At 33.5% G+C, this 26,430-nt stretch overlaps 2 protein-coding genes across 4 annotated transcripts; one reads left to right on the forward strand and one right to left on the reverse strand.

The window, feature by feature from the left end:
* Positions 1 to 309: 309 nt before the first annotated feature.
* LOC129005669 (60S ribosomal protein L18a-like) lies at positions 310 to 4,773 on the forward strand. Its single transcript, XM_054434630.1, has 4 exons — positions 310 to 412; positions 2,309 to 2,488; positions 3,731 to 3,907; positions 4,563 to 4,773. The coding sequence occupies exons 1-4, from the start codon at positions 395 to 397 to the stop codon at positions 4,719 to 4,721; spliced, it is 534 nt and encodes a 177-aa protein (XP_054290605.1). The 5' UTR covers positions 310 to 394; the 3' UTR covers positions 4,722 to 4,773.
* Positions 4,774 to 7,327: 2,554 nt separating this feature from the next.
* Positions 7,328 to 23,884, reverse strand: LOC129005666 (thymosin beta-like). Of its 3 annotated transcripts, XM_054434623.1 has the most exons (7): positions 23,813 to 23,884; positions 17,992 to 18,120; positions 17,056 to 17,169; positions 12,267 to 12,380; positions 11,300 to 11,413; positions 9,210 to 9,323; positions 7,328 to 7,876 (listed from the first exon to the last, which is right to left on the reverse strand). In XM_054434623.1, exons 2-7 carry the CDS (start codon positions 18,113 to 18,115, stop codon positions 7,851 to 7,853), a joined length of 606 nt encoding a protein of 201 aa, XP_054290598.1. In that variant the 5' UTR covers positions 18,116 to 18,120; positions 23,813 to 23,884; the 3' UTR covers positions 7,328 to 7,850. The 3 variants fall into 3 exon arrangements, with proteins under 3 accessions (XP_054290598.1, XP_054290599.1, XP_054290601.1); XM_054434624.1 differs by lacking the exon at positions 17,056 to 17,169; XM_054434626.1 differs by lacking the exon at positions 11,300 to 11,413.
* Positions 23,885 to 26,430: the final 2,546 nt, after the last annotated feature.

The raw sequence follows: 26,430 nt of genomic DNA on the forward strand, positions 1-26,430 counted from the left end.
AAACCATACATAAAACCATAGATAAAATATACTCCCATAAAACATACCTGTATGAAATGAAATGAAATAATATTTATTTCCCAACTGAAATGAAATGAAATAATATTTATTTCCCAACTGGAAAATAAAATTCGTGGTATTTTACGTAATAAATTACACAATCCTTAACTTAAAAATAATTTACAAAAATGGTATGAACAGAATAGCATGTATGAACACATACATGTAAATAGTTCTATACAGATCTATCTTTTCTGAAAATAGCATACTGTTTCCTGCTTGCATGAATGGTAGTGGTACTACTGATTAATCTGAAGCGTAACATAACCTTTAAGTTTCCGGTCTTCTCGGGAAAGGGACGTTTCTAAAACGTGAGAGATTTTAGAAGACTAAAATGAAGGCCAAAGGAGAGGTAACTAATATTCACTTATATTTGATTTTTTAAAAGTAATATACGTAAAATACTTTAAATCTATTCATAAACATGCTATTTTATTCTGTACTGTATTTCTGAGGTAGGCAGGCATTGTGATCCCGATCTTTATTGGTTGGCGCTAGCTAGAGTCGTATTTTGAAGTTTACTTTCTTCATACTTATTCCCTTCATCTTTGGCCAGTGATACTGGATAGATGGCGTCAATAATACTTTTAAAACTCATATTTAGGACTGTAAAAACAAATATTTAAAACTGTACATTACTTACACATTTTGGGTCATATGTTTGGCCGCAGGTCTTTGCAGAGCTAACTTAGGCCTTAGATATTTTGGGTCTCTGCTTGATTGTGCGCACTACTTATTGCTGATTTTACCCCCTAGCTTACTCCCCAGGTACATGACGTTGATACTGTCGTGTCCGTTAAAGTGTCCTCTATTTGTTGGCATCATCAGTAACATGTATCGCGGACGTATTTTCCGCACAACGGCCGGTAATAGATTTTATCAGGTGCACACACTACTTATTGCTGATTTTACCCCCCTAGCTTACTCCCCAGGTACATGACGTTGATACTGTCGTGTCTGTTAAAGTGTCCTCTATTTGTTGGCATCATCGGTAATATGTATCGCGGATATATTTTTCCGCAAAACTGTCAGCAATAGTTTTTATCGGGTGTGGCACTACTTATTGCTGATTTTAACCCTCTAGTTTACTCCCCAGGGCCCAGGTACATGATGTTGATACTATCGTCTCCGTCAAAGTGTCCTCTATCTGTTGGCCTCATCGGTAATATTTATTGCGGACGTATTTTTCCTCAAAACAGCCAGCAATAGATTTTTTATGGCGCGCGCATTACTTATTGTTGATTTTACCCCCCCCCTAACTTACTCCCCAGGCAAGGCGTATTGAAAGAAGGTGTGTGCATAGTGACGTCAGTGCGAGCAAAACGTGATTTGTTTTACCAAATCATATGATTTCTTGTAATTTCCCAAAGACTTTCGAATGACCATCATTACGAACAAGCATTGAATATAGGCTATAACACTATTTTGTTTTATATATCATGTATAGCGTTGTATTTCAACATTGAATAGGCCTATACTGTATATTAGTGATATACAATATGGCAGTAGTCTAGAACTTATGATAGTTCTGTCAAGGGTGAAATTCCCCGATTATACCACCTATCTGTTGTTTTTTTTGTCATATTCGAACATATAATCGGATATGCTACACGTTTCAAATTTGGACTGTCCGAACGAAAAAATCTCACTCATACCCTACCTGTAAGCTACTTGACACAATCATGTCAACACCAAAACCTCGTAATAAAGACTGACAAAATGTGATGCAAGCCGGTATTTAATGCCAGAGCAGAAATGCCTCTGCAATTATTAACATTGTGCAGACAGCTCGTCCTGCTTGGCATCGGTTTGCGGGCAACCCAATGGCCTACTGTGTGTTTTTCATTTGTAGGTTATGTATGACATTCACCAAGTGAAATGTAATAGTCTACTCGACCACACATTTTGCATATTGGCTCTACTTACTGTATCTATGTATTTATTAGGAATATTATGCTTTATTTGACGGTTACTCATCACTAAATAATACACAATTACCTACTAAATTATTTAGTCATGAATAACCATCAAACAAAGAATAATAATATTATAATTCCATCACAACTAAGACATAAAAGGAATATTTAACTTAGGCAATAAAAAGGCTGATTTGATTTTTTTATGAATGCTGGAAATAAATTACACCAAGCATTGTTCTTAATGTAGGCTACCTATGTGGTGTTAAAAGAGCTATGCATGTGTTCGTATAGTTCGTAAAGTTTTCATTGAGACTGATCACGTTTTTCAGCTGAAAGAATTTGAAGTGATCGGAAGGAAGCTTCCCAATGAGAAGGAGAAGAACACTCCTCTTTACAAAATGAGGATATTTGCTCCGGATTACATTGTCGCCAAGTCAAGATTTTGGTATTTCCTGCGTCAGCTGAAAAAGTTCAAGAAGAGCACAGGAGAAATTGTATCGTTGAAACAGGTTTGTCACTCTTATATAGGCTATTTGATTAGCAAATCTTTTAACAGACCCATTATTCCATAACTGTTGTTATCTTTTGTGGTTTAATTTGTGATTGATGGGTAGGCATCACTGATCTCGTAACAATTGTTGTTTACATAACCTGCCGCTGAGTCTGAAGTAAATCTAGTAAGAAAAGATCAGTGGAATATTCAGTGTTACGTGTTGTTTATTGAAAATGACGTTTAGATTGAATGATCCGAATCAATATTTTATTGTATTATGATTAGGCTAAATAAGTTTGTTTCCTCTTTTGGTAATAATAAAGACGTCATATTTTGCTTATCACAATTTTAAAAAATTTCATGTTTTTCCTAAACAAAATTTACAAGCATTAGACGTTTATCGATCAATGCATTCCTTAGTGAGCGTTGAACGTATATTTTGCTACAATTAAAATTAATTTTTTAAAGAAAGGTGACCATAATAGGCCTAAACTTAAAATACTCCCGCCGCAGCAAACATGCCGACTAAGCGAATTTCCATTTGTCTGAATTGATTTTTAATTAAATCTATTTAAATAACATTAGGTGTAACGAGTACCTAGGTTTGCTGCTACAAGGAAACTACTGTGGGGCTTTTTAGTAAAATATTAATAGCTTGGTGTAAAATAAATAATTTGCCAAGTTTTATCAAAATATATCCATAAACAAGCAAACTACAACATTTTACAATATTCTCCGAAAGAATAACATTGGAATTTTAAATTTATAATTTTTTGAATTTTCTCCGTTACTAATAACCGTGCAAAAACACATTGATATACTAAATTAAGTTCTTTAAAAAGGTCTAGAGAGAAATTGGGAAATTTTGTGTTTTGAGGGTCAAAAATTAGAAAAACCATTTTTTACCCCATAAAACCCCCCGTAAAACCCTGTTCCCATGGTCCGATCATGCTGGTTCGCGAACTCATCCAAGTTTATCCTACCTTACACCTTAGAACCAAATTTCATCAAAATCGGACAAAAATAATTTAAGTTATCGCGTTCACGGACGTGTATATATATATATATATATATATACATAACACCAAATAAAAGTGGAAACATCAAATTTTAAAAAATCTTTTTTTTTACCAGCCATAATTGACTGTGTAGTGAGTGAATAGGGCTTTGCCCTGTAGCCACTGCCCTACTTTTTTCACAATAAAGTAGGATAGGCCTAGTTTATGTCTTAATATTGATCACTGCATATTATTTTCAGATCCCTGAAAAGTCACCCATCAAGATCAAGAACTTTGGTATCTGGCTGAGGTACGACTCACGGTCTGGCACACACAACATGTACCGCGAGTACCGAGACCTCAGTGTCAGCGGGGCTGTGACTCAGTGCTACAGAGACATGGGCGCTCGCCACCGTGCTCGTGCTCACTCCATCCAGGTAATGAACACACTGTAGTGGGGGGGGGGGGGGGGGGGGCAATTCTGAGAACTTTTAAGACAATAGCAATTTTACACATGTATTTCTAAACTTTCTTAGTGTAAGATCTCTAAGCGCAAGTTTGATGAATGTACTCTTTAGTTTTGAACATCTTCCCAGTGTTCAAATATTGGTATTAAAGTGGCTTAATATTATTAAAATGACAACTGGCAAGTTCATAGTTTGAGGGGGTAGGCATTAATACTGTTCCAGCATCCCACATGCAGGGTATCAAGCCATTCGGGAAATCCAGGAATTATACGTAAATTCTTATGACAGAGAAAAAGTGTCTAAATTTTGGATGGAACTGAAAATGTTAATTTAAATAAAGGACAGTACAGTTTCTTCTAGATTTTGTCAAGGAAAGTAAGAAAATCACATTTATTGCAGAATGTGGTCAAGATTTTGCTGTACTGTAGTCACAAGGAAAAATACCCATGTTCAGCAATAAAAATGATTTTTTTTTAATTTTTGAAACAGTTTTACTGCATTTTTGACTGATCTGAAAATAAGTTGCTGTAATCCAAACTGTGTCCAACTCTGTGTTCTTGTACTTGTTTATTTGTGTGCTAAAGTTTTTAACTTGCTAATATTTAAAAGTTTTGTTTTGTTTCAGATCATCAAGGTGGAAGTGGTAAAAGCTGCTAATTGCCGTCGTCCTCTTGTTAAGCAATTCCACGATTCCAAGATTCGTTTCCCTCTCCCCAAGAGGATCCAGGGAACCAAGTCCATGCCCAAGTTCTCCGTGAGGAAGCCACGTACCTTCTTCCAGTAGGCGGATATTTCGGTGGCATCATTTGTTTTACTTATTAAACCTTTGTAAAATATTCTTTGTTTTGTTTTCCTGTGTTTTATTTCTCAAGTTGAGATTTGTTGTAGGTTGAGATAAATAGCGAGTAATTTGATGTGTAAATTTATTTTGAATGTTTAAAAGATTTTATTTTTTATTTTGTTTTCTTGTGTCTATGCAAGCCATGCACTACAATTATCAATTTAAATTAATTAACAATCTACTATTATTGTGGACAATGTCATCGATGAACTATATAACATTGATACACTTTCGATAAAATACTTTTGAATATTTTTTCATTGATAAAACTTTTTCTGTTCTTACTGGCCCTGTAATTTCACCTATTTCATCTTTTTTTTTTAAATGTTTTGTTACATAATGTCGACGAGCATTGTATTCCTTCAACAATGATTGTTTCAGAAAATAATCATGTTAAAAAACAACCATCAATCTTAATTTGTCTAAATAAACTACAAAAAAATATGTTAAGCTTCAAACTAACTACACAGTATTAAGCACTGTCTTTAAAAAAACACATAAATTTGAAATCTTTATCGCACTCGTAGTACTTTGATGGCGGTAACTCAATCTTGAGTCTAGACTTGCCTAACTTAGAAAACAGCTAAGCAAAACTTAAGCCTTAAATGCTTCCATTACTTACCATTATAATTTTGTCATGTGCTTGTGCTTAAGTGGAGGGATGCACATAGGTTCAATCTTGTAAAACTGTGTTACTAATAAACATTCCGCAGCAAACCTGCAGACTAAGCGGATTTCCATTTGCCTGATTGTATCTACACTACAATGTCTACTTAAAAATATAACATTTATTTCCTATTTAGAATTAGTTTAACAAGTACTTAGGTTTGCTGTATCAGGGAGGGTAAAACGTTTTTTTAAATGTTAATAGTTAGTAAGAAATAAAAACATTTTCCAAATTTGATCAAAATATGTTCATAAACAAGCAAACTACAACAGTTTACTTGTTCTCCATAAGAATAACATGGTAATTTTTAATTTTTTCCGTAACCATTAAGTGTATAATAACCCTTCAATATACTAAATTATTTTGTTTTTTTAAGCTCTACAAAATGGTTTGGAAAGAAATTGCTAAAGTTTATGTTTTTTGGGTCAAAAATGTGAAAAACCTATTTTCACCCCATAAAACTCCCCGTTCCAATAATCTGATCATGCTGGTTCGCGAACTCGAATAAATGTAGGTATACACGTGTATACCAATTTCATCAAAATTGGATCATTTTTGCTCGAGTTATCGTTCTAATGGACATGAATTTGAACGGATGGTGTTTTTGGTCTCTAGGGACCTCAAAACGAAAAAAAAATCAGTCCCACGTCCAGGTCTTACTATGAGTACTACGGTAATAGCTTATTCCCTATATGGGAAATTCACTAAAAACTGTAACAAAACAAATACTCGACTGACTACTGAGCCACTAGTGGGTATACAATTAAGTATGTGGGTATTTTTGAATTGAATTTGTGTGCTCCACCTGTTCTAAGACTAAAACCAATACTTGTCCGTCAGCTGTCTATTGTTGTATCATGGTAATTAATAAACACATTGTCACTCTAACTGAACATGTAAATGGTGTAAATGTTTGATACATTGTTGACAAAAAATTAAAAGCTGTTAGAAATTAATATTCCACATAGTTTGTGCATTCTATTTTATAATATACCCCATTGGGATCACCATTTTTAACTCACTCTTAGCAAATGAAACCTAAATTCCTGCTTTTGTTGGAATCATATTTTCATCATACTGCAGCGTCGTTTTTAATGTATGTGTTGCGTGGCTAAAGTAGCATTTTTTACTCTCTAGGGAGTAAAATCATTTTTAGTCTATAGGGAGTAAAAATCAGCTGTTGTAAACAGTTGTAAATTTCGATTGTAACAATCATATTGATCGGAAATCAAAATTATTTATCAATTGATTCATTAGGGAAGGTTTTAGCCTATTGTCGATCGCTCGACATATCGATCGTATTATGTTCAGTCATAATACACTTTCTAAACAGCTGCTTATTTGCATAAGCAGAATTGAAAACAAATTGGACGTTGTTTTGAGAGGTTATCTTTACATAAAGATTATTTCATTTTCTAGCTTAGTTTGTTATAATAATGATGCAATATGACGAAAAATATAGTTCACCACACAGGCAAAAAGTGTCTTTTTAACCCTCGCTCATTTTCTGGCCTCGGCTTCGCCTCGATTGTAAAACTTGACCTCGGGTCAAAAAGAGTCACTTTAGGCCCTAGTGATGAATACACTATTTTGTAACACTCAAGAATTATCCGTGTAAAATGTCTCAAGAGTTATGATAACAGTTATAGTTCGGCCGCTTAGAAAGCGACCTCCTCCAGCATTGGTTTAGCATTAGCGCGCAGGTCGTTTTCTAAGCGGCCGAACTATAGTTTAGTTTACAATAATGCATTTCCTCCTTTGACTTTCTTGCAACTCAGATATTGCACTGTAATATGTTATAATGAAAATGGAAACCTTTTCAAGGTAATACACACCATGTAGGCTGATAAAAAGGTAAAAAGGGCTTTAATACACCACACAGTTTTGGGTTTTTATAAGATTTAATTGGTTACAAATTTAAAGTACGCTTCAAAATTTCAGTATTCTCGACTAGCTCAATAAAGAATAAATAAAAGTAAAATATAATTATCTTACAATATTAGACTAAGAATAAACCCTGGAAATTAAGAAGCTGAATGAGTTTGCAACCTACCTAGAGTTAATATTTACTTATCCTATCGTTATAAAAATTAAATACAAAAATAAAACTGATTTGGTTCTCCAACTTATTACCGAATATCAAAAAGAGGCTTGCAGTCTAGATACAAAAATGCCTTTTTCAAAATCTGACATGGAAGCACCTCTTCGATCCAAAAGTTGTAAAAATTCTTTACTTCCATATAAACTTCTTACAAAAGGGCGGAATGCTCAGTTACACCATGTCTTCAGTAGGAATTTCAATGGTTTTTACAAAATGTCTTATATATAAATATTGAAAATAACAATATAATTTGTTGAGATTTTCCTGTAGGAAGGTCCAAATGGTCTCTTTCAGTTGGTTGAGTTTATGCCTTCTTCTCCATATCAATAGCTGAAAAACGACAACATTATTATACTTTTATAATCCAAAGGTGAATATTCAAAAAATTAATATGGTTAAAAAGAAAAGTCTGGCAACAGCGATCTATTTAACTTTTGATTTTTTGTTTGAATTCTTAAGACTCAACATCTGCTGGGCTTGAGTCTTGACAAATCAGCTGATTTGGACAGCGTTACTTATTTCAGTGTGTGCGTGTAAAAATGATACATAAAATTACTACTGTATTTTGGGTTTTACATATGACTGTCTTCAGTAGATGATGTCTGTGTGTTGAAGTTTTTAAGGCACTCGAGAAGGCTCATACCTTAAAGTTTCTACTTGTGTCGTCTAAAATAAATAAATGTGTGATGTATTATTTCTGATTTCATATATGCAAAAAATCACAGATTTTATTAGCTACATTATTTGCCACTGATATTTTGGGAAGTTCAATCATTCAAACTCCAATAATGCAAATAGCCGATTATCAGTATCTCTTACAGAAAGAATTATAAAAACCCTAAAACCACAGAAATAATAATCAGAAAGCAAAAGATGTGATCGAAGTGAAATGCAAAACTTTTTTGCTTTTTCATCATTTTCTACGGTCACAAAAATTGACATTGTGTTTCGCGATCGTGGCAAAATCTTGCACATCTTCCGCGGTCATGCAGAAATAATCATCGTCCCTGCAGTCTTGGAAACATCATTGTCTTCCGTAATCATGGCAAAATGTGAAATGTATTCCACGGTCGTGAAGCCATTATCATTGTCTCTCGCAGTCATAGAAACTCATCATAGTTTTTCGCGATTGTGGCCAAATCATGATCATTTTCCACGGTCATGGAAACATTTCCACCGTTTTCCGTTATCACAACAAAATCATGAACATTCTCCGCGGTCTTGTAGACATTATCATCATCTCCCGCAGTTACGGAAACAACGTAATCTTTTTCCGTGATAGTGGAAATACTTTAAAATCTTCCTCGGTCTTGTAGCTATCATCTTTGTCTCCCAGTCACAAAAATCATAATTTTCTCCCCCAATCACGGCAAAAGCGTTAATTTTAAATTGTGAAATTTTTGCAGACACGTACTGCGATCAGAATAGTAATAGCTCTATAAATTCCTCAAACATTGGGAAAAGTCTAACTATAAGAATTTTTGACCATCCGAATTTGTTCCGGCCCCAATTGGTTCGCAAAATTAGAGTTTTACTGTAATATTAAGTTCTGGAGGAGAGCAAAGTCAACCTTATAACTTGTCTGTTTCAGTTTTAGAATAATAATTTTGCAGTACAAAAACTACACCCAATATAAATTGTCATGATTGTTTTGTGTTCTTACCTTCTTTAGTGGGGAGGGGGTTCTTCACAATTGTTTCTGTGTGCTTCAGTTTCTTGGAGTCAAAGTTCTCGATTCCAGCGATGAATTGTTGCTGGCCTTTCTCCGCTTCAATAGCTAAACAATCAAAAAATTACAACTTGTACAATACAGGAATATGAAAAGCTTTATAAACAGACAGACATTTATTGATAATGGCTTAAGTTTTTACCAGTTGTTTGAAATTAGTACAAAAGTAATTAGTAAAAAGAAATTATAATCTCAAAATGAAAAATGTCAATTTTACTATTTGACCTGAATGTAATATGGCTAAATCTGGGTATATTATGAGGTATTAGTAGGCCCTAAGACTAGGAGATACATATTTGCCTAGCTGCGGAAGGAATTTCATCTGAATGTTCTCCAATAATAAAAGAACCATAAGCTCAAAAATGAAAATTACAAAAACTTTTATTTATTGATGGCAACATAACATGTTGTAGACTTTTAAATGCAATGGTCAATCAATTATAACCTAGTTGTGTAACCAAAATATGAGTATAGGATGGTGTGAGATGATTTGTTTAGCTTTGTTACTGACTAAGAACAGCGGATTCATTAACCAGGATCATTTATTTAAGGATCAGGAGCAGCTGGGTCCAGTTTCAAACCATCAAAAAGCTACTGACTTTTCTCAGGATTGAACCGGCGACATTTTAGTTGTCAGGCAAGCACTATAACCACTCCGCTATTTAATCATTTCCCTGCAAACACGTCAATTTCAGTTCAAATTTTGCCCCTTAAACAGATTCCATTGATAAAATTTGAATAGTCTTCGTTTGTAATATTGGAGTTAACTGTACTACTTTTGAGTGCATCAGGATTCATTGATCAAATTAAAAACCTACGGATTCCAAAGGCTGAGAGTATATGAGAGGCATACATTTTTTTTAAATTTAAATCTTTTCTCAAGGGTCAAGAGGTTAGTTAGTCTATTCAGGAGATTTAAATTAAATTGATGCATTAATCCTAAGCTTGTTAACCTTACAAACCAATTAGCTAAGCTGTGTCACAATCAATAAATTTTACCATCAAATAGGTATGACTGGTTATTGTTGAGACAACCCCATTTGCTTGAAAAATAAATGTAACACTTTACGTTAATGTATTTTCTGATAGTTTTAGCGCTCTGATTAGAGCATAACACACCAGTTTGTTGTTAACTTCTCATACCTAGAAATTTCTTTGCAAACACTCTCAACTTAGTAGAAGTCCAAACAGAGTTACTGAGTGGAAAAAAAAAAACACTTCCATTTTAGAGTTGTGGTAGTGTTTTTACTTGGACAATTTTATTTGCAATAATATTTCAAAAGTTAGTCCTTTAAATGGAAGACAATCTCAAAGCTCTATATGATTTGACAATGTAGAAACATTATTAATTTTTTTGTTTTTAAACACATGAACTCATTTAGAATGGTTTTCATATTATTTTCTGTGTTGTCCGACATTTTCACTTATCTGACTTTGCCAAAACCGGTTTAGTTAAGAAAAGCAAGTGGATGGGTGATTTATCTTCTATTCTACAGTTACAATATTTAGATGTGTTTTTACTTTGTCTGTAGTTTTTCAAGAGATTATGGCTTTGAAAGTTACTGCTTTCAATGAAAGACAAACTAGGGCATCAAGTTTTTTTTTCATTTTTTTTTCAAGGAAAGGCTCTAGGCCACGTTTTGTGGAATGAAAGGATAGCAGCCAGCTTGCCTTAGAAGTACAGGAAGGCTATAGAACACTTCTGTGTGATCTATAGCCTTCCTGTACTTCTTCTAAGGTAAGATAGCTTCTATCCCTTTATTCTACAAATCAAAAGTGTCAAATAGATTTGACAACTGAGCAACTATATTAATTAAATAATTTTAAACATATTCAATTAGGTTTTGAACTATTTTCCGTTTTATCTGACCTTACCGCAGCCAATTCAGGTCAGGGAAGACTAGTGGGACACATTAAATTCTAATAAAAAACGATAAAACATTGCAAAAAGACGAAAACAACACTGGTACTTTGGTGAACACAACACAAAACACAACCTAACAGTGTGACATGCTGTAACAAACCTTCAGGGTCGGGCAGAGGGTTTTTCTCCTGAGTTTCGGTGTGTTTCATCGTAGCTTTGTCAAAGTGCTCCACACCATCGATCAGGTTTTGATGTTGCTTCTCTTGCAGCACATCTACATGCAGGCATTAATGAAGCAAACAATCATGCAGAACAAGCAATATACATATATACTTCTCTTGTTAATGTTTCCCCTTTGTTAATTTTAGTTAATTTTTAAGCGTTTCAGAAAATGAGGGCAAAAGCTAGGTTGGAATTTGAGATGCATATGTCGGGTTTTGTGGTAGGTTATAATATAATTAGACATCTCAAAACTTTGAGGGTTAAAAAATTAAATAGCCTACAGCTTTATTTGATTAATTATATTTGTTTGATTTTACCACTCACATTTTATAGCTATAAATACTATTATGATTACATTACAAGGCTTTGATTAAAACATAATAAGGGTTCCAATCACCACTAAATTTAACAAGAGAGTGTAAAATTAAAGACTTGGGTTTAATTCTTCAAAACCAACCAGAGTATTATATTATATTTAATGTATACATTTTAAATTACATTTACCAATTAATATTTTCATCTTTGCCATATTAAGAGCCTTGTTAATTTAGTTTCAATATAGATATATTATAAATTAACCAAAAAATATACTTCAATGTACCTATGCAGTTATTCTATATTTTTACTAAATTAACTGCTTCCAATTGGAGGGATTTACTATAAATTAAAAGAATCCAATCAACAATTTTCCCATGAAATCCATTGCTTAATTTAAATTTAACAATTACGTTACACTTTACTAACACCTAAGAAACAACTAAGAGTATTCAAAAAGTGTTCAAACAAAAACAAAATAGTCAAAAAATGTTTAACTCTACAGTGCGTAAACACAAAAGTTCATGCTTCAATTGGCACAGTTTAAAAATCCCAAACAATACCACAACTCTACTTAACGTTAAACTTACCGAATTTGTCGGGTAGAACTGTTTTTTCTTGCGTCTCCGCATGTTTCAGTTTGGCCGTGTCAAATCCTTCGACACCCTGAATCAAAGCCTTCTGCGTTTTTTCTGCAGCCACATCTAAACGGAACATGATCAAACTGATACAAAGAGTATAAACAATAAACAAAGACTATTAGAGCTCTAGCCTTGATGTGCTGCAAGTGTTCAGCTCATGCATAATGCATGAAAGCCCACAGTAGTTGCTCAAGACGAATTACAAATTAGATCAAACACAACAAAACACTCTGAGCTGATGAAAATTGAAATGAGTATGAAAGGGATTGATTTTATTTTGCATAATGAGCAGTATTTTAAAACTGCAACTTGTAAAACTAAACAAAACAAAAACACATTATTTGTAGGATAACAGCTGTTCCTCATCATTTGGCTTTAAATTAATAAATGATCCTGGATGATGAACCAGCTGATCTTAGTCAATAACAAAGCTACATAGATCATCTCGCAACATTCTACAGTCATCCTTCACTCATATTTGGGTTTAAATACACACCTTGGTGGTGTCCCCATCTCAAATAATTGATAATTGATTGAACACGAATTAGGTAAAACAACCTTACAGCATACTAAGAACTGGACAACTGTATAATGTATACAAATAAATTAGATTGTTTGGTAGAACAATGGTAAAACTAAGTAAATACAATTGATTTATTTTTCAAAACAGGCCAGTCATGTAAAACTTGTTGAATATATCAGAGCCAACTTCAGAAAATATTTATTTAGTTTAAGCATAGTAATTTGATTTGGTCCCAAGCCAGATGCCATTTGTCACAGTGCTATATGGGTTACATATTTAAACAAAGCTAGTCTTTGGACTGCTTGTTTATACAAAAATTATAAACTCAAATACCCCCGCCGCAGCAAACCTGCAGACTAAGCGAATTTCCATTTGCCTGATTGGATTTAGACTAAAATGTCTCCTTAAAAATATCACATTTATTCCCTATTTAAATAGAATCAGTTTAACACATACTTAGGTTTGCTGCAACAGGGAGGGTAAAAGTGTTTTTTTATGTAAAATGTTAATAGTTAGTAAGAAATAAAAACATTTTCCAAATTTGGGCAAAATATGTTAATAAACAAGCACACTACAACGGTTTACTTATTCTCCATAAGAATAACATGGGAATTTTAAATTAACAATTTTTTGGAATTTACTCCGTAACCATTAGGCGCATTATAACGCTTCAATATACTAAATTATTTGTTTTTTTAAGCTCTACAAAATAGTTTGGAAAGAAATTTTAAAATTTTATGTTTTTTGGGTCAAAAATAGGAAAAACCCATTTTTACCCCATAAAAGCCCCCATAAACCCCTGTTCCCATGGTCCGATCATGCTGGTTCGCGAACTCGTTCAAATAAACGTAGGTTTACACGTTTGAACCAAATTTCATCAAAATCGGATCATTTTTGCTCGAGTTATCGCGCTAACGGACACATATATATATATATAAATATATATATATATAAATATATATATATATATGAATTTGAACGGATGGTGTTTTTGGCCTCTAGGGACCTCAAAACGAAAAAAAAAATCGGTCCCGGGTCCAGGTCTTACCATGAGTACTACGGTAATAGCTTATTCCCTATATGGGAAATTCGCTAAAAATGACCACTTCTATTCTATTAATCATAAGGGACATAACAGGAAATAAAGTGACATTCACCATCCGGCTAATGTCAGCTATTTCTGGTATGCAAGCTACACAAACAAGATAGGACTACACTAATGTTTCTTGATTAGCTAGAAGTACCTCGGACAGACTGTTTCATATTAGGTAAAACTTAAGTGGAGTATTCTCAAGTTGTTGTTGAATTCTAAATTGTATTATGAGTTATTGTTCTACTCAGCATTTGGTAATCAATTTTTTTATGCTCAAATTTATAAAAAAAAGGGCAAAAATTCTAGATATACCTTAGTTATAACTACACTTTTTTTAACTTTAACTTATAAAACTTCATACAAAACCAATTAAGAGTGTAATTCTCATTTTTAGCGAATTTCCTTATAGGGAAGTAGCTATTACCGTAGGTGGCACGGTAAGACGTAGACCCGGGACCGATTTACTTTTTCATTTTGATGTCCCCAGAGGCCAAAAACACCATTCGTTCAAATTTTTATATATGTATATATATATATATATATATATGTATATATATATATATATATAGACTTATATATATATATATATATATATATATATATATACGTCCGTGAACGCGATAACTTGAGTAATTTTTGTCCGATTTTGATGAAATTTGGTTTAAAGGTGTAAAGCAGGATAAACTTGAATGAGTTCGCGAACCAGCACGATCGGACCATGGGAACGGGGCTTTACGGGGGGTTTTATGGGGTAAAAATTGGGTTTTCTCACTTTTGACCCTCAAAATAAAAAATTTCCCGATTTCTCTTTAGACCTTTTTAAAGAGCTTAAAAAACAAATAATTTAGTATACAAAAGTATTTTGTTCGATTATTAATAACGGAGAAAATTAAAAAAATTGTAAATTTAAAATCCCCATGTTATTCTTATGGAGAATATTGTCAAATGTTGTAGTTTGCTTGTTTATGGATATATTTTGATCAAACTTGGCAAATTTATTTAATTTGTACTAAGCTATCAATATTTTCCTCAAAAACACACTTTATTAGTTTCCTTGTAGCAGCAAACCTAGGTACTCGTTAAACCTAATGTTATTAAAATATATTTAACTGAAAATCAATTCAGACAAATGGAAATTCGCTTAGTCGGCAGGTTTGCTGCGGCGGGGGTATTTAAATCTAAAAAAGTAAAAAAATAATTTCTCAAAATGTTATGGTAAAATAACTTGAGGCTAAAAGTTAAGTCTAACTCGACAGTCAACAGCTACCAGGCACACGCAATATAACAAACTTTTTCAGAAGATTTAGTTTCAATTGTTTAATAGTCAAAATTTCTTTGTATACTCAATATGTAAAAATACTCAGGTAATAAATTTACATCTAATAAGAATTAGTCGATTATGAATTTGTTTATTAAAGTAAAATAGATTTAAAATTTCAATATTCTGGATAAATCTATGCCCACGAAACTCGACAACAAATCCAACAAGGCCACAAATTGTTGATTGAGGTTCTACTGTAGTTCCAAATGCTCCAAAACTTTATGCTTTGTTATAAAATTACAATGTACAAAGGGAAAAATCGCAACAAGTCTTGATGTACCTTACAATGGTACTTAACAATTAAACTTGATTTGTAACTTATAAGAACCTATACAAAACCAGTTAGGCTAAATGTGAACCTATTTCAAAATAAATTATCAAAATCTAAAAAAGTAAAATCAATTTGAAATACAAAAAATTTGTTCCAAGTCTCCAAAGTTGTAAACGTCATTAAAATTGTTGACAGAACGCAAAAACAAAAGGAAGTTTCATTTGAAAGCCTCCTGAGTCAAGACCAGTCCCAGTCAAGCTTGTGGGCGTGAGTCATCAGCGTTCACTCTCTCTATCACTAACCAGTTTGTCTGTCAATTCCGAGGCTACAGCCACACTCTCCAGCTCATCGTTATTTTTATCTCGCTGCATTCCAAGACATTTGGTTTAAGACTACAAAACAAACAGTTGAACCCACCACCAAAACAAGATTTTTTTAATATGATTAAATTATTCAAACCCACAAGCTCTGATTTTATTGCGTAATGTTAACAATTATTTACTATATAACATTCCACAAATAAAACATAATATTTGTTTACAAACAAATACCCATGCAAACAAAACATGCAAAACGAAGCAATCGAGCTATATACAGCCATAGAAAGACAATGCAAACAGATAATTCATGAAGTATATTTAGATTTCAGGATTGAGCCAAAAATATTTGTTATCAAGCACTAGGTATTTTTTTAAATGTTCATTTTAGTGAGAAAGAGTTTTTAACGTCTTAACTTGATGGTGGCTATCAGGCTTGGCTAAGAACAATTTTAGTTAGCTATTTTGAAATTTTTAGAATTTTACCTATATGTCTTTATAATCAATGGTATTGGAAAAATAATAAAATGTAGTAAAATAAATTAAGAATTGAATATGAAACGAGATCTTTCCGTTTTAAACACCTTTGGAAATTAATTGGTGTAAAAACAAAAAATTAGTATTTTCTGTTAATCCTTTATTTTGTCTTCAAGAATTAAAAACTATGATTACATTGTATATTTTACTTTATAATTATTTAAAGGGATTTCAACTGCTGCATACAAATTTGTTGACACATTAAAATCCACAAGTGATAAGGAAACAAAGCAAATTAAACCAAGCAACTTGTTTAATTAACACCTAGCTGAAAATATTTATACAACATTGAGGCTGTGGCCAACTAAAACCCAATTTAAACTTGTTAAAGAAATCACATTCATGAAAACCCACTTTTAATGTGAGCTTTTACAACTACGCGTAAAAATCACAATGCAATTTTGATAATTAGTGTCTGTATATGTGCGTGACGAGATAAAAAAATGAAATAAAAGCTGAAATCGTGGTTTAGGGTTAAGTGTTACTGGATGTTAAGGGTATAAGAATTTTCCCCGTTTTTGAGGGGGTTTCAAACATTAATTAAAGCATTAAGTTAATTATTTAAAATAAACTCTGAAAGCTTAAAAGCTTTTTTGGTAAATAAATTAACTTGGCAGTCTCGCATTAGCAAACATTTCTGTGAGAATTGCCGAGAATGAATCCTTTAGAACTTTACCTTCGGCGTTCGGCAGAATGATTTTCTCGTGTGTATTTGTTCTCTTTAATTTGTCAGCTTTAAAATTCTCTACGCTGTGAATCAACTGGTTATGCTGCTTTTCCTGTTTTACGTCTAAATGTAAAACAAATCACAAATGAAACACAACATGCAAACCATGCAGCGAACTACGTAAACACAACACTATCAACTAGGCTACGTTTACAGTCGCAAACACAGCAATTATATGACTCATAGGTATGTCATGCAAGCTAACTAACAAGGGTAAGCACAAAACTTTGACGATTGTACAAAAACAATATAACCTGCGCAGTTGGTTCAGGTACAACTAGTTTAGGTACAAACACTAGTTTACATACGCCATTTTAGGTAGGGTCTATGATTTGATTCAGTTTTAAAATACCAGTATTAGGGTCAAAAAATATTAATTAAATTCAATTAGTTTATATATATATTTTCAATAAACGTATACAAACACAATATACATATGGATTGAAAGTATCCAAAATGGTGTATTTTTTTACAAAAGATGTTATAACAGATATTTAACAATGGGCAAATTAATTTTTAACACACCTATGTTTAAAATATTTTTCAGTCTTAGCCCAAGTGACCAACTATTTAAACTCAAATTTCATAATTCTAAAAATGAAGATATTCCAAACCATACCACACCCTAACATATTATAAAAGATATCCGGTGGGCACTGTTACATTTGTAGTAAGGTAACGTTTTGAACTTAATTTTATAATAGTGGCAAACAAAGACTACAAACATAGTTATTTTATAAAGAACTTATGGTCAACTATGAAAACAAATCCATGATAATCGTGATTTCACATTCATTTCATGGGGGATCAAGTATTTCAAAATCAAAACTCATGCAAATACACAAAGCACTACAGTCAACAACGTTTACACAAATAATAATTTACCTTCCGCCGTTGGAAGAACAATTTTTTCATGTGTGTCAGCCTTCTTCATTTTGTCGGTGTTAAACCCCTCCAATTGGTTCTTGAGCTCGTTGGGGAGGTTCTTAGGGCTAGATGGGCTCGTCATTTTTACTGAAAAAAGAAAATTAAATCAATTTTTCACTACTGACTCGATACACCTTAGTCTCCAAAGATTAATGGTATTATGAACAATGTTTTCTGATCAGTGGTCATGGAAACTTTATTCCGCCTGCCTAATAACCCCTTATCAGCTCTTAGGAACACAAGGGAATTATCACTGGAATGATAAGGCATGACTTGGCTTATGAATCACACCAGTAAGTCACCAGGCTTTGTATTGGCATTAAAATGTTAAAAGCTTTCAAACACTCAACCATTGAATTTACTGTCCATGATGCCATGGATTTTTGATTACTAGTAGCACACTATTATGATATTGTCAATTGCTGCCCAAAAAAGGATTAACATAAGTCTCAAAAACACAAATTACTGCCTAAAACGTAAATTTACTTATATTTGTTAATGTACCGTATTCAGCCAGTCTAATGTGTGTAAATGAACATACTAATTTCATACCATATCTAATTTTAACTAAAAAATACTACAGCTACAAAGTATTAGGCTTATACAAGTTTTCTGTTGAAATGTTTTTCTGACAAATGGCTGGAAAAATTAGAAGCAGACAGACTTACACAAGCCATTAGTAAACTGTCCACTGTCAGGAGTTGTGCAAAGTCATATGTGCAAGGAATGCGTAAAAACCGGGTCACTGAAAACATTTAGGGAAGAGAATTCATACTAAGATGTACGACTGCAGATTGTGCAGCAGATTTATGTGAAACGATTTTATGTGAATCGTTGCTAATTTGCGTTAGGCTACTTATAAAATACATTTCTAAAACCACTTGATAAAAAAAGCAATTTTATATTAATCTTTTGAAAATTTGTAACTAAGTAGCCTAAGTTATAAAAACTAAAACGTTATAACAAAGAACAAGAACAGAGGCCCATTTCATAATAAACTACAAACTAATATTATTAGTAAATCAGCTGATCGCCCAATGCAAATCTAATGGAAATTACAAGTTACATGTTGTAGCTTGTAACTTGTAGTTTATTATGAAATGGGCCCCAGATCTAACAAAGTGGCATTATTTTTCACTTTTATTTAGTTTGCAAAACAGCTGATTTCTCTAAGTTTGCAAGACAGCTGTTCTCAACATTTTACTTTGCCAATAATAGGTCTGCTCACTTTAAACGCTTAAATTTTGGTACCTAGTCAAAATTTAAACTTACCAGCCAAGAAACGATTGTTTATGATAGTAGCAATGCTACTTTCACAATTTGTTATTTGTACACAAGCAGGAATAATTTGATTGCAAGTGAGATTGCTACTACTGTCCGGAACTAGATGCAAATTGACTATCAACTAATGATGGTATCTAACAAATGGTCAACTTAAAAATGTTAACAAAGCGTCATTCGTTTGGATAACACACTGAACAATTTGGAATTCCGCTTAAAAAAAGGATGGAAAAATCGCTAACTAACTGTATTTGGATTTTATTAATTAGCTTAACATTTCTCACATAAGCTTAAAACCTATTCAGTACCAACTACTAACATAACTTTTACCAAACAAATGATCAAGTATATTACAGTACTGTAGCAACTAAATCAATTTGAACCAGACATACTTTCACATAAAATCTTCCTTTGTAATATTCATTCAGATAAAGGAGGATTTACAAATTGAATAAAAAACCCAATAACAAATCGTAAGTTCACCACCTAACTTGCAGCAAAATGTTTTATCAAGGTGTACAGGTGTTGAATCTAATCAATGCAAGAGGACATCTTCAGCCCAAGGCAGAACACGATTATGTCAAGGTCATACACTACAGAGCCACACTGTACCATATGGCTAACGTCTTTCACCATTAGGGAGACTTCTTACAAACATTCTAGCCACAGCTGGCATCCTTAGGGGAGCTGTCTTTCTAATTCTACCCGGGGTGAATTCAGTCATAGTTATTACTGGTTCCCTATTCTTTTTTCACGTCTTATGTGCAATCTGCATATTATGAGTATTTTGAATTGGCTGGATAGCCGAATGGTTAGAGCTCACCTAACAATCAAGAGATCACCGGTTCGGCTGAGAAAAGTCTGTAGCTTTTGATGGTTTGAAACTGGACCCAGCTGTTCCTGGTCACTGGGTTTTAAATAAATTATCCTGGCTAGAGAAACAACTGATTTTAGTCAAAGCTACACCGATCATATCACACCTTTCTACACTCAGCCTTCACTTATATTTGGGTTAAAACATGCACCTAGGTTGTGTCCCCATCTCAATGATTGATAACTGAATTGCTTGGAATCCCTAGTGTAATAGTAAATAGCTCTGACAATTTTTGTTTCAGGAAATTACTAGGGTATTTCAACATTGACTATGGATAGTCTACTAAGGAAATCCAACGCCAAAATTTAGCAATCACAATTACTGGCAGTGTTGCAATTTATTAATCGCAATTATTGTATTCACAGTCTTAGACAGGTGTGTGGAAACTACGTTAGTAGACGTTTCTCATTATTGAATATAAAGTGTGGTAAGGCAGATCAATTTTAAATTAATAATGGCTGATAAGTGATAAGCTGATTCAGCTAAGAAACTAATAAATAAGCCGAAACATGAATAAACCGACCTACAAGATTGAACATAACATTTACAAAAATTGCAATTTGGAGCTATAAAACTACCAGACTGGTGTTTTTTTTACACCAGTGATTTCTAAATAAAAACCACAAATGTTTTTTTTGTATGTGTATGTGTGTGTAAATATGTCACAAACATAATTAGATGGGGTCTGTTGCAATAGTGATTGGCTGCTGAAGATGAGCCGTCATATTTTATACACAGCTCCTACATTAAATAAACCGTCCTTGACAAGTCTGGCTACTTAAGTAGATTTTCATCCTTTTATTGACAATTATTTAAATTCTATCTCCTTCTTAAGTTTTAAATTTTAAATTAGTTCATCAAAAGATAATTTAATTTATAAAAAAATCCAAATTTAATTTGGTATGGTTAAAAGTTTCTCTATGAGAAAACCAAATTTTCAAGCAGCGAAATTTGCGGCTCGATTGAACTGGGTTTAGTGTTTTTATTCCAAACTGAATACAGCTGTAGTATAACAAAAACCCCAGTGTGCAAATAAAACCTCATAAATATCTGGTAAAATGCCAACATCTCTCTTCAGAGAAAATGTCACAAATTAATCCCCCTAAACATTGTAACATAAGCTTATTCATACCACAGTGACAAATTTTTTTAAATGCCTTGTTTTAGATTACCACCCGACAGTTTATTTCAATCCAAGTTTACTTCCATTTCTGATGAATGCTATTCCATAAATATTAGGAAAGACTTCAAATTTGTTCCTACGTTTCTGGGGCTCAGTTTTCTTTTGAGTTTTTATTCATTGGAATTGATTAAAACTATTTGTGATCAAACGTAGAAGTAAACGATCTTCTAACTTATTGGAAACTGACAGCCTAGTGATTAAATTCATTAATCAATCTCGGTACCATGTGGTACAGTATTACCCATGTAAAAACAAATTGAATGATCTGTTATTTGATTTTCACATTTACAATTAACTTCCTAAAGGATTGAATGTGTGAAGACAATCCAGAATGGCTTTTTTTTGGGTAGTCCTATCGTCTAATTTTTTTCTTGAAATGTATGTCCACCACCATCTTGTCCTGGATACTACAGATGCACGGTTCAGAAGTATTAAATAACTTAAATAAGAACACGCTAAAGCCCTCTTAGTCGCAGTTTTGAGAAACTCTAGATGTCCAAAGATAACGAAAATCCAAATGAATATGTTTATGTAAAACAACACGTTTGGCTTCCTATATCTTAATCAAGAATTTATTACAACAAATCACAAAATGTAGACATTTTGTACAGTTGACGTCAACAAATGAATCGGCTCAACAGTCTCCATGCTCCACAACAGTATAGATAAGATCGTAGCTTTCTGCAGTCCAAGTGTTATGTGATATTGTTGATCAGTTATTGTTATATTTGAAGTGTTGATATTTGTTAAAAATTCCAGGATGACTAAGAACTAAGTCTACAACTACACTCTTCAACAAGTAGTTCATTCAGATATGAAGACTGGAAAACAATCCTGGAGTATTTTATACTTCGTACAACTGACCGATTAACTTCAATTACTAATCTGGACTACAGAAAGAATACAGAAGACATTTCATAGGCAAACCACACGACTAAATGCATCTATATCTCCCCATGCTCATCCAGGAAACAGCCATGGTAGCATGTGGTATTTCTGGTCAGATCCTGGTTAAAAGTATCTAACAAAACCTGCTCAGTAATCATCATAGCAGATCTAATCTATAACTTAAATCAATAGAGCTGTACAATTGTTTACAAGAATATTTTAATTGTGCGTTAACTTTGTCCCAAGAAGCAGTTTGTAAAAGAGGAACACAGGTAACTTATCATCATTAATTATTTAGAAAGTACAATATGTAATTATCAGGGTAAAGCAACTTACAGTAATACGAACAGGGTTCGGACCGTTCCTTGTAAAACATAAAAGATGTCGTTGGCATAAAAACACAAAATATAATAAGTAAGTTCCTGGAGGGTTTATTTACAGTAGGTACCTAACAATAAGTCTCTCTGCAGTTAAAGTTAGTTTAGGACTAAATCTGTATTCAAACCTATCCATGACATCATCGACTGAAAAAATTAATCTGGCTGTGTATAAGTAGGCCTAGGTAAGTTAATAGGTTATATCTTTTATGTTTACCTAAACATATTTTTATTGAATGAACTGAGGTACCTAATGTATGCTAGCAACGTCCATCATGTGGGCTATCTTGGCGTCTAAGGTTTAAGCTACAGTAACAAATTTAAATTTAAGTTACAATGTCTATGTAATTTAAGTTAGATGATAAATAAGTTATGATTTCATGGGTAAGTTGGATACTGGTTACATTAAGTTTTACTTAGGTCTACGCCTATAGCTTAGATATATTTTACAAAACTAAGCGCAAACAAATTATTGTTTTTAACTTAATTGAAGTTTAAGTTCGCCCCTAACTGAGGAATATTTGCTAAGCTCCTAAATCAAATCAAATCAAATCAAATCAAAGCTTTATTTTCCAATAGACATTACAAATGCATGTGGAATGGTCAATGAAGGTATTATGTTGGGAAACATTTGTCACTTAAGTTTAAACTAATCAAATTGTTACGTGTTATCCTTTCAACACAGTAAAGTCAAAGTTTAACTTACTTGACCATTTCATAGGGTGTAGGCATAGTACAATTTCCATCTACTTCCTAAAAATTGGGTAGCCTAGGACTCACTTGGGCCTATCATAGACAAGAAAGTCCTAGTTCTAATGCTAGGTTAATTGTTAATTTATTATTTTAATTTTTAATGCAGTTGGGTAACCATATTCAACTCTGGAATTATTATTTTTTTTTTAAAAAACTCAAAAAGAAACTATAGCTTAAGTTAAAAATCTAAACATTCTTTGGTTTTATTTACACGCCGGTTTATAATTTGACAAGCTAAAGTGACACAACGCCGATCTGTCAATGTACGTTGCAACAGGAACAGGGTAAACAAGGAATCATGAATGAAACTTGTTGGATTAAAACCATTAAACATAACTAAAACTAACACTGTTCTTCGCTAAATTAAATATCATTGAAGGTTACTATTTAATGAGTAATAATAAAAGACTTGGCGTAACTTACCGGTAACAATTTTAAGTTTATCCTACAAAGAAGTTAACACTCCGGCCACACCTACACCAGACTGAATCGGAGCGGCTCCGGCTGAAAAGCTGGCGACGAATACCGCTAGTGCGCATGCGCAGAATGAGTCATGGTCGCTATACCAACCACAACAGCTGTGACTATCAGGACTGCCCTATGTGGATGTCTGCTTACAAGCTTTTCCCTTTCATAGACAAGTGCTTCGTTATTATTCTCAAGGATTTAATAAATTGTCTCTGCAGTTAAGGACTTGTCTGCGAATAATTGATCAATATTTTCAGTTTGTGTTGAATTTATGCGGGTAATTCGAAGTTTATTTTCGAGTTCTAACGTTTTAGGAAATTGATGGGTTTTCCTTGTTCTCCTTGAGCCCACATATGTGTCAGCTGTCGCACCAAGGGTCAATGATCCCTGGAATTATTTTGGGACAGTAACCGTACAGGTACAAACTATAGAAAAATGTAAGGGTGCTAATAGCCGTGAGTAGATACGGTAGTTGGGAAACTTGTGGCTGATGTTGCTGGGTTTTAATCAATCTGTGCTCATCGACCACAAATTAAATTGTGACGCAACTCACAACAGAAGAGCGATACTTGCAAATCACTATGCAGGAATCGTGAAATTGCATGTAACTACCTCAACAAATGGCATTGTGGTAAAAACAGCTGAAAAACAGCTGAAATTATGTAATTAATTCGGATAATGCTACAAAAAAACAGCGATTTAACACAAATAATTCAGTGGTCACGTAAGCTTATCACAGATAAAAATGCGATCACAGGATTTAATCACATATCACATTTTTGTAATACTGTTAATGCGATCATGAGAAATATTTACAGGTAAGGCTGCGATCAGGCCCAGGGGATATGTTCCTTTCCTGACATTGCTGCGATCACGGTGGCTTATCACAAATTTTGCTGTGGTTATAAAAGTTAATCTAAGAAATCTGCGATAGCGGGTAATCACTGAATGATGCGATCATTGGGAAGTATAAACACGGAGGTAATATTGCAACCGCGGGATTTTATTACAGACAACGCTGCGATCATGGGACTCAATCACAGTCACAGATAATAGGAAATACAGATAAAGTGCGGTAAGAGGATTCAATGACGAATATTGTTCAATCATGGTATTTAATCACATTTAATGCTGCGATCGAGTTAATGAGATTCGGAGCAATAAGACCCCTGTCTAACTGCAGATGTAAATCACTGAGAGAGCAAGTCTATAAGTATGTCAGCAGCCCTAGTCTACTGGACCTACTTTTACTGTCCCTATTCGATCAATAGTGGCGAGTAGTGATTCACCCTATGCCGCTAGCCGCTATGTTGTCTCGATCAATCATGAGAAATCCGAGTATGTTGCCCGGCAAAGAGCTATATTAGCTATTGAAATCGCTAAAATACTTGAGAGCAACTTACGAACTGAAACTGCATCTTAAAATATTCGTGTTAAGCAGAAAAGTCGTAAATTCTTAAAACATGTATGTAGCCTCCAAAATTGACCTCTCAAACATAAATTGATGGATCATAATTTAAGTTTGGGCACTATGAAAAGTTGTTTCGTTGTACAATTTTATTTAATCGATTAGTTGGTAACTCGACTTAATAGACTCAGTTTTTCATGTATTTAGTGTATAATTGTTCTGGATATCAGTAACATTAGGGAGCTTTCGTATTAAGTTCACAACCATAATATAATTTTTTTTATAAAATTATTCTGAACATAGGTGTTTTATTTACATTTACAGTATTTTGAGTCAGTAGTTTGAACAAATGCTACGTTTCTAAGCGTAAACTTCTTTAAAGCAGGTAGTTTGAATACGGAATTTTTACGTTATAAGTTAAAGAAGTACGTTTCGGAATATTATGAAAAGTACTCGGAAGTGTGACTTATCACGGCACGTGAGCGGCAAACTTGGCTGTTGGAAGAGGAAATGTGTTTAGGACGTGCCAGGCACTTTAGAAATGGTGTAGGAAGGAGTTACTGACTAGTTGTACAGGTCAAAACCCCCCTGAAAATATCAAGGGCTTACTAAAAAAAAAGGAAATAAAATGAGGAGAAGACACTCACTAGTAGAAATGCATGAAGATGAGGCAAAACCGTAGAACCTCAATAAAGGACGGGTTTTATAGTTCTGGAAGGGTTTTACACCATGTCTTTGAAGTAGAAGAGATTATTATTGCTAAAATGTTGCAGTTTTACAATTGTAAATCTCCCGATAGGAGGAGATCTTTTTCCGAAATTTGCAAGTTTATGAATTTGTATTTTCTTTGGGAACAATCTGCCATAGAAACTGTGCCCTAAGCGGTGTAGATGTACCAGTACTCAAGGTTACGTATTATTTTCTCCAGTTTGTCCCGTATTCATGCCCTGACCCTTCCAAGTACCCTCCACTCCCCAAGGTCCTTATCTCAATGTGGGAGTGGTTCACTCGTTCTTATCAACTGTCACTGTCACTCAGTGTTATCAGTCGCTACCCGACACACTTAACTGCCACTGAAGTTCACCTTCCACTGTGTTTGTGAACGAGTTAAATGTTTGGAAGTGTTCCAGAAAGAAGAAATCCCTGATAGATATGTTTGATCTGT

This window comes from Macrosteles quadrilineatus, unplaced genomic scaffold (genome assembly GCF_028750875.1).
Source record: "Macrosteles quadrilineatus isolate MER2022 unplaced genomic scaffold, UCM_ALF_1.0 Scaffold_30__1_contigs__length_1495292, whole genome shotgun sequence".
Classification (NCBI taxonomy): domain Eukaryota; kingdom Metazoa; phylum Arthropoda; class Insecta; order Hemiptera; family Cicadellidae; genus Macrosteles; species Macrosteles quadrilineatus.

Coding starts and splice junctions, on each gene's coding strand:
- LOC129005669 (XM_054434630.1), top strand. Junction 2,489..3,730: donor AAATTGTATCGTTGAAACAG/GTTTGTCACTCT, acceptor TATTATTTTCAG/ATCCCTGAAAAGTCACCCAT. Junction 3,908..4,562: donor CTCGTGCTCACTCCATCCAG/GTAATGAACACA, acceptor GTTTTGTTTCAG/ATCATCAAGGTGGAAGTGGT.
- LOC129005666 (XM_054434623.1), bottom strand. CDS start 18,115: ATGACGAGCCCATCTAGCCCTAAGAACCTCCCCAACGAGCTCAAGAAC. Junction 17,170..17,991: donor TGTTCTTCCAACGGCGGAAG/GTAAATTATTAT, acceptor TTTTACATTTAG/ACGTAAAACAGGAAAAGCAG. Junction 7,877..9,209: donor CCCCCTCCCCACTAAAGAAG/GTAAGAACACAA, acceptor GTCGTTTTTCAG/CTATTGATATGGAGAAGAAG.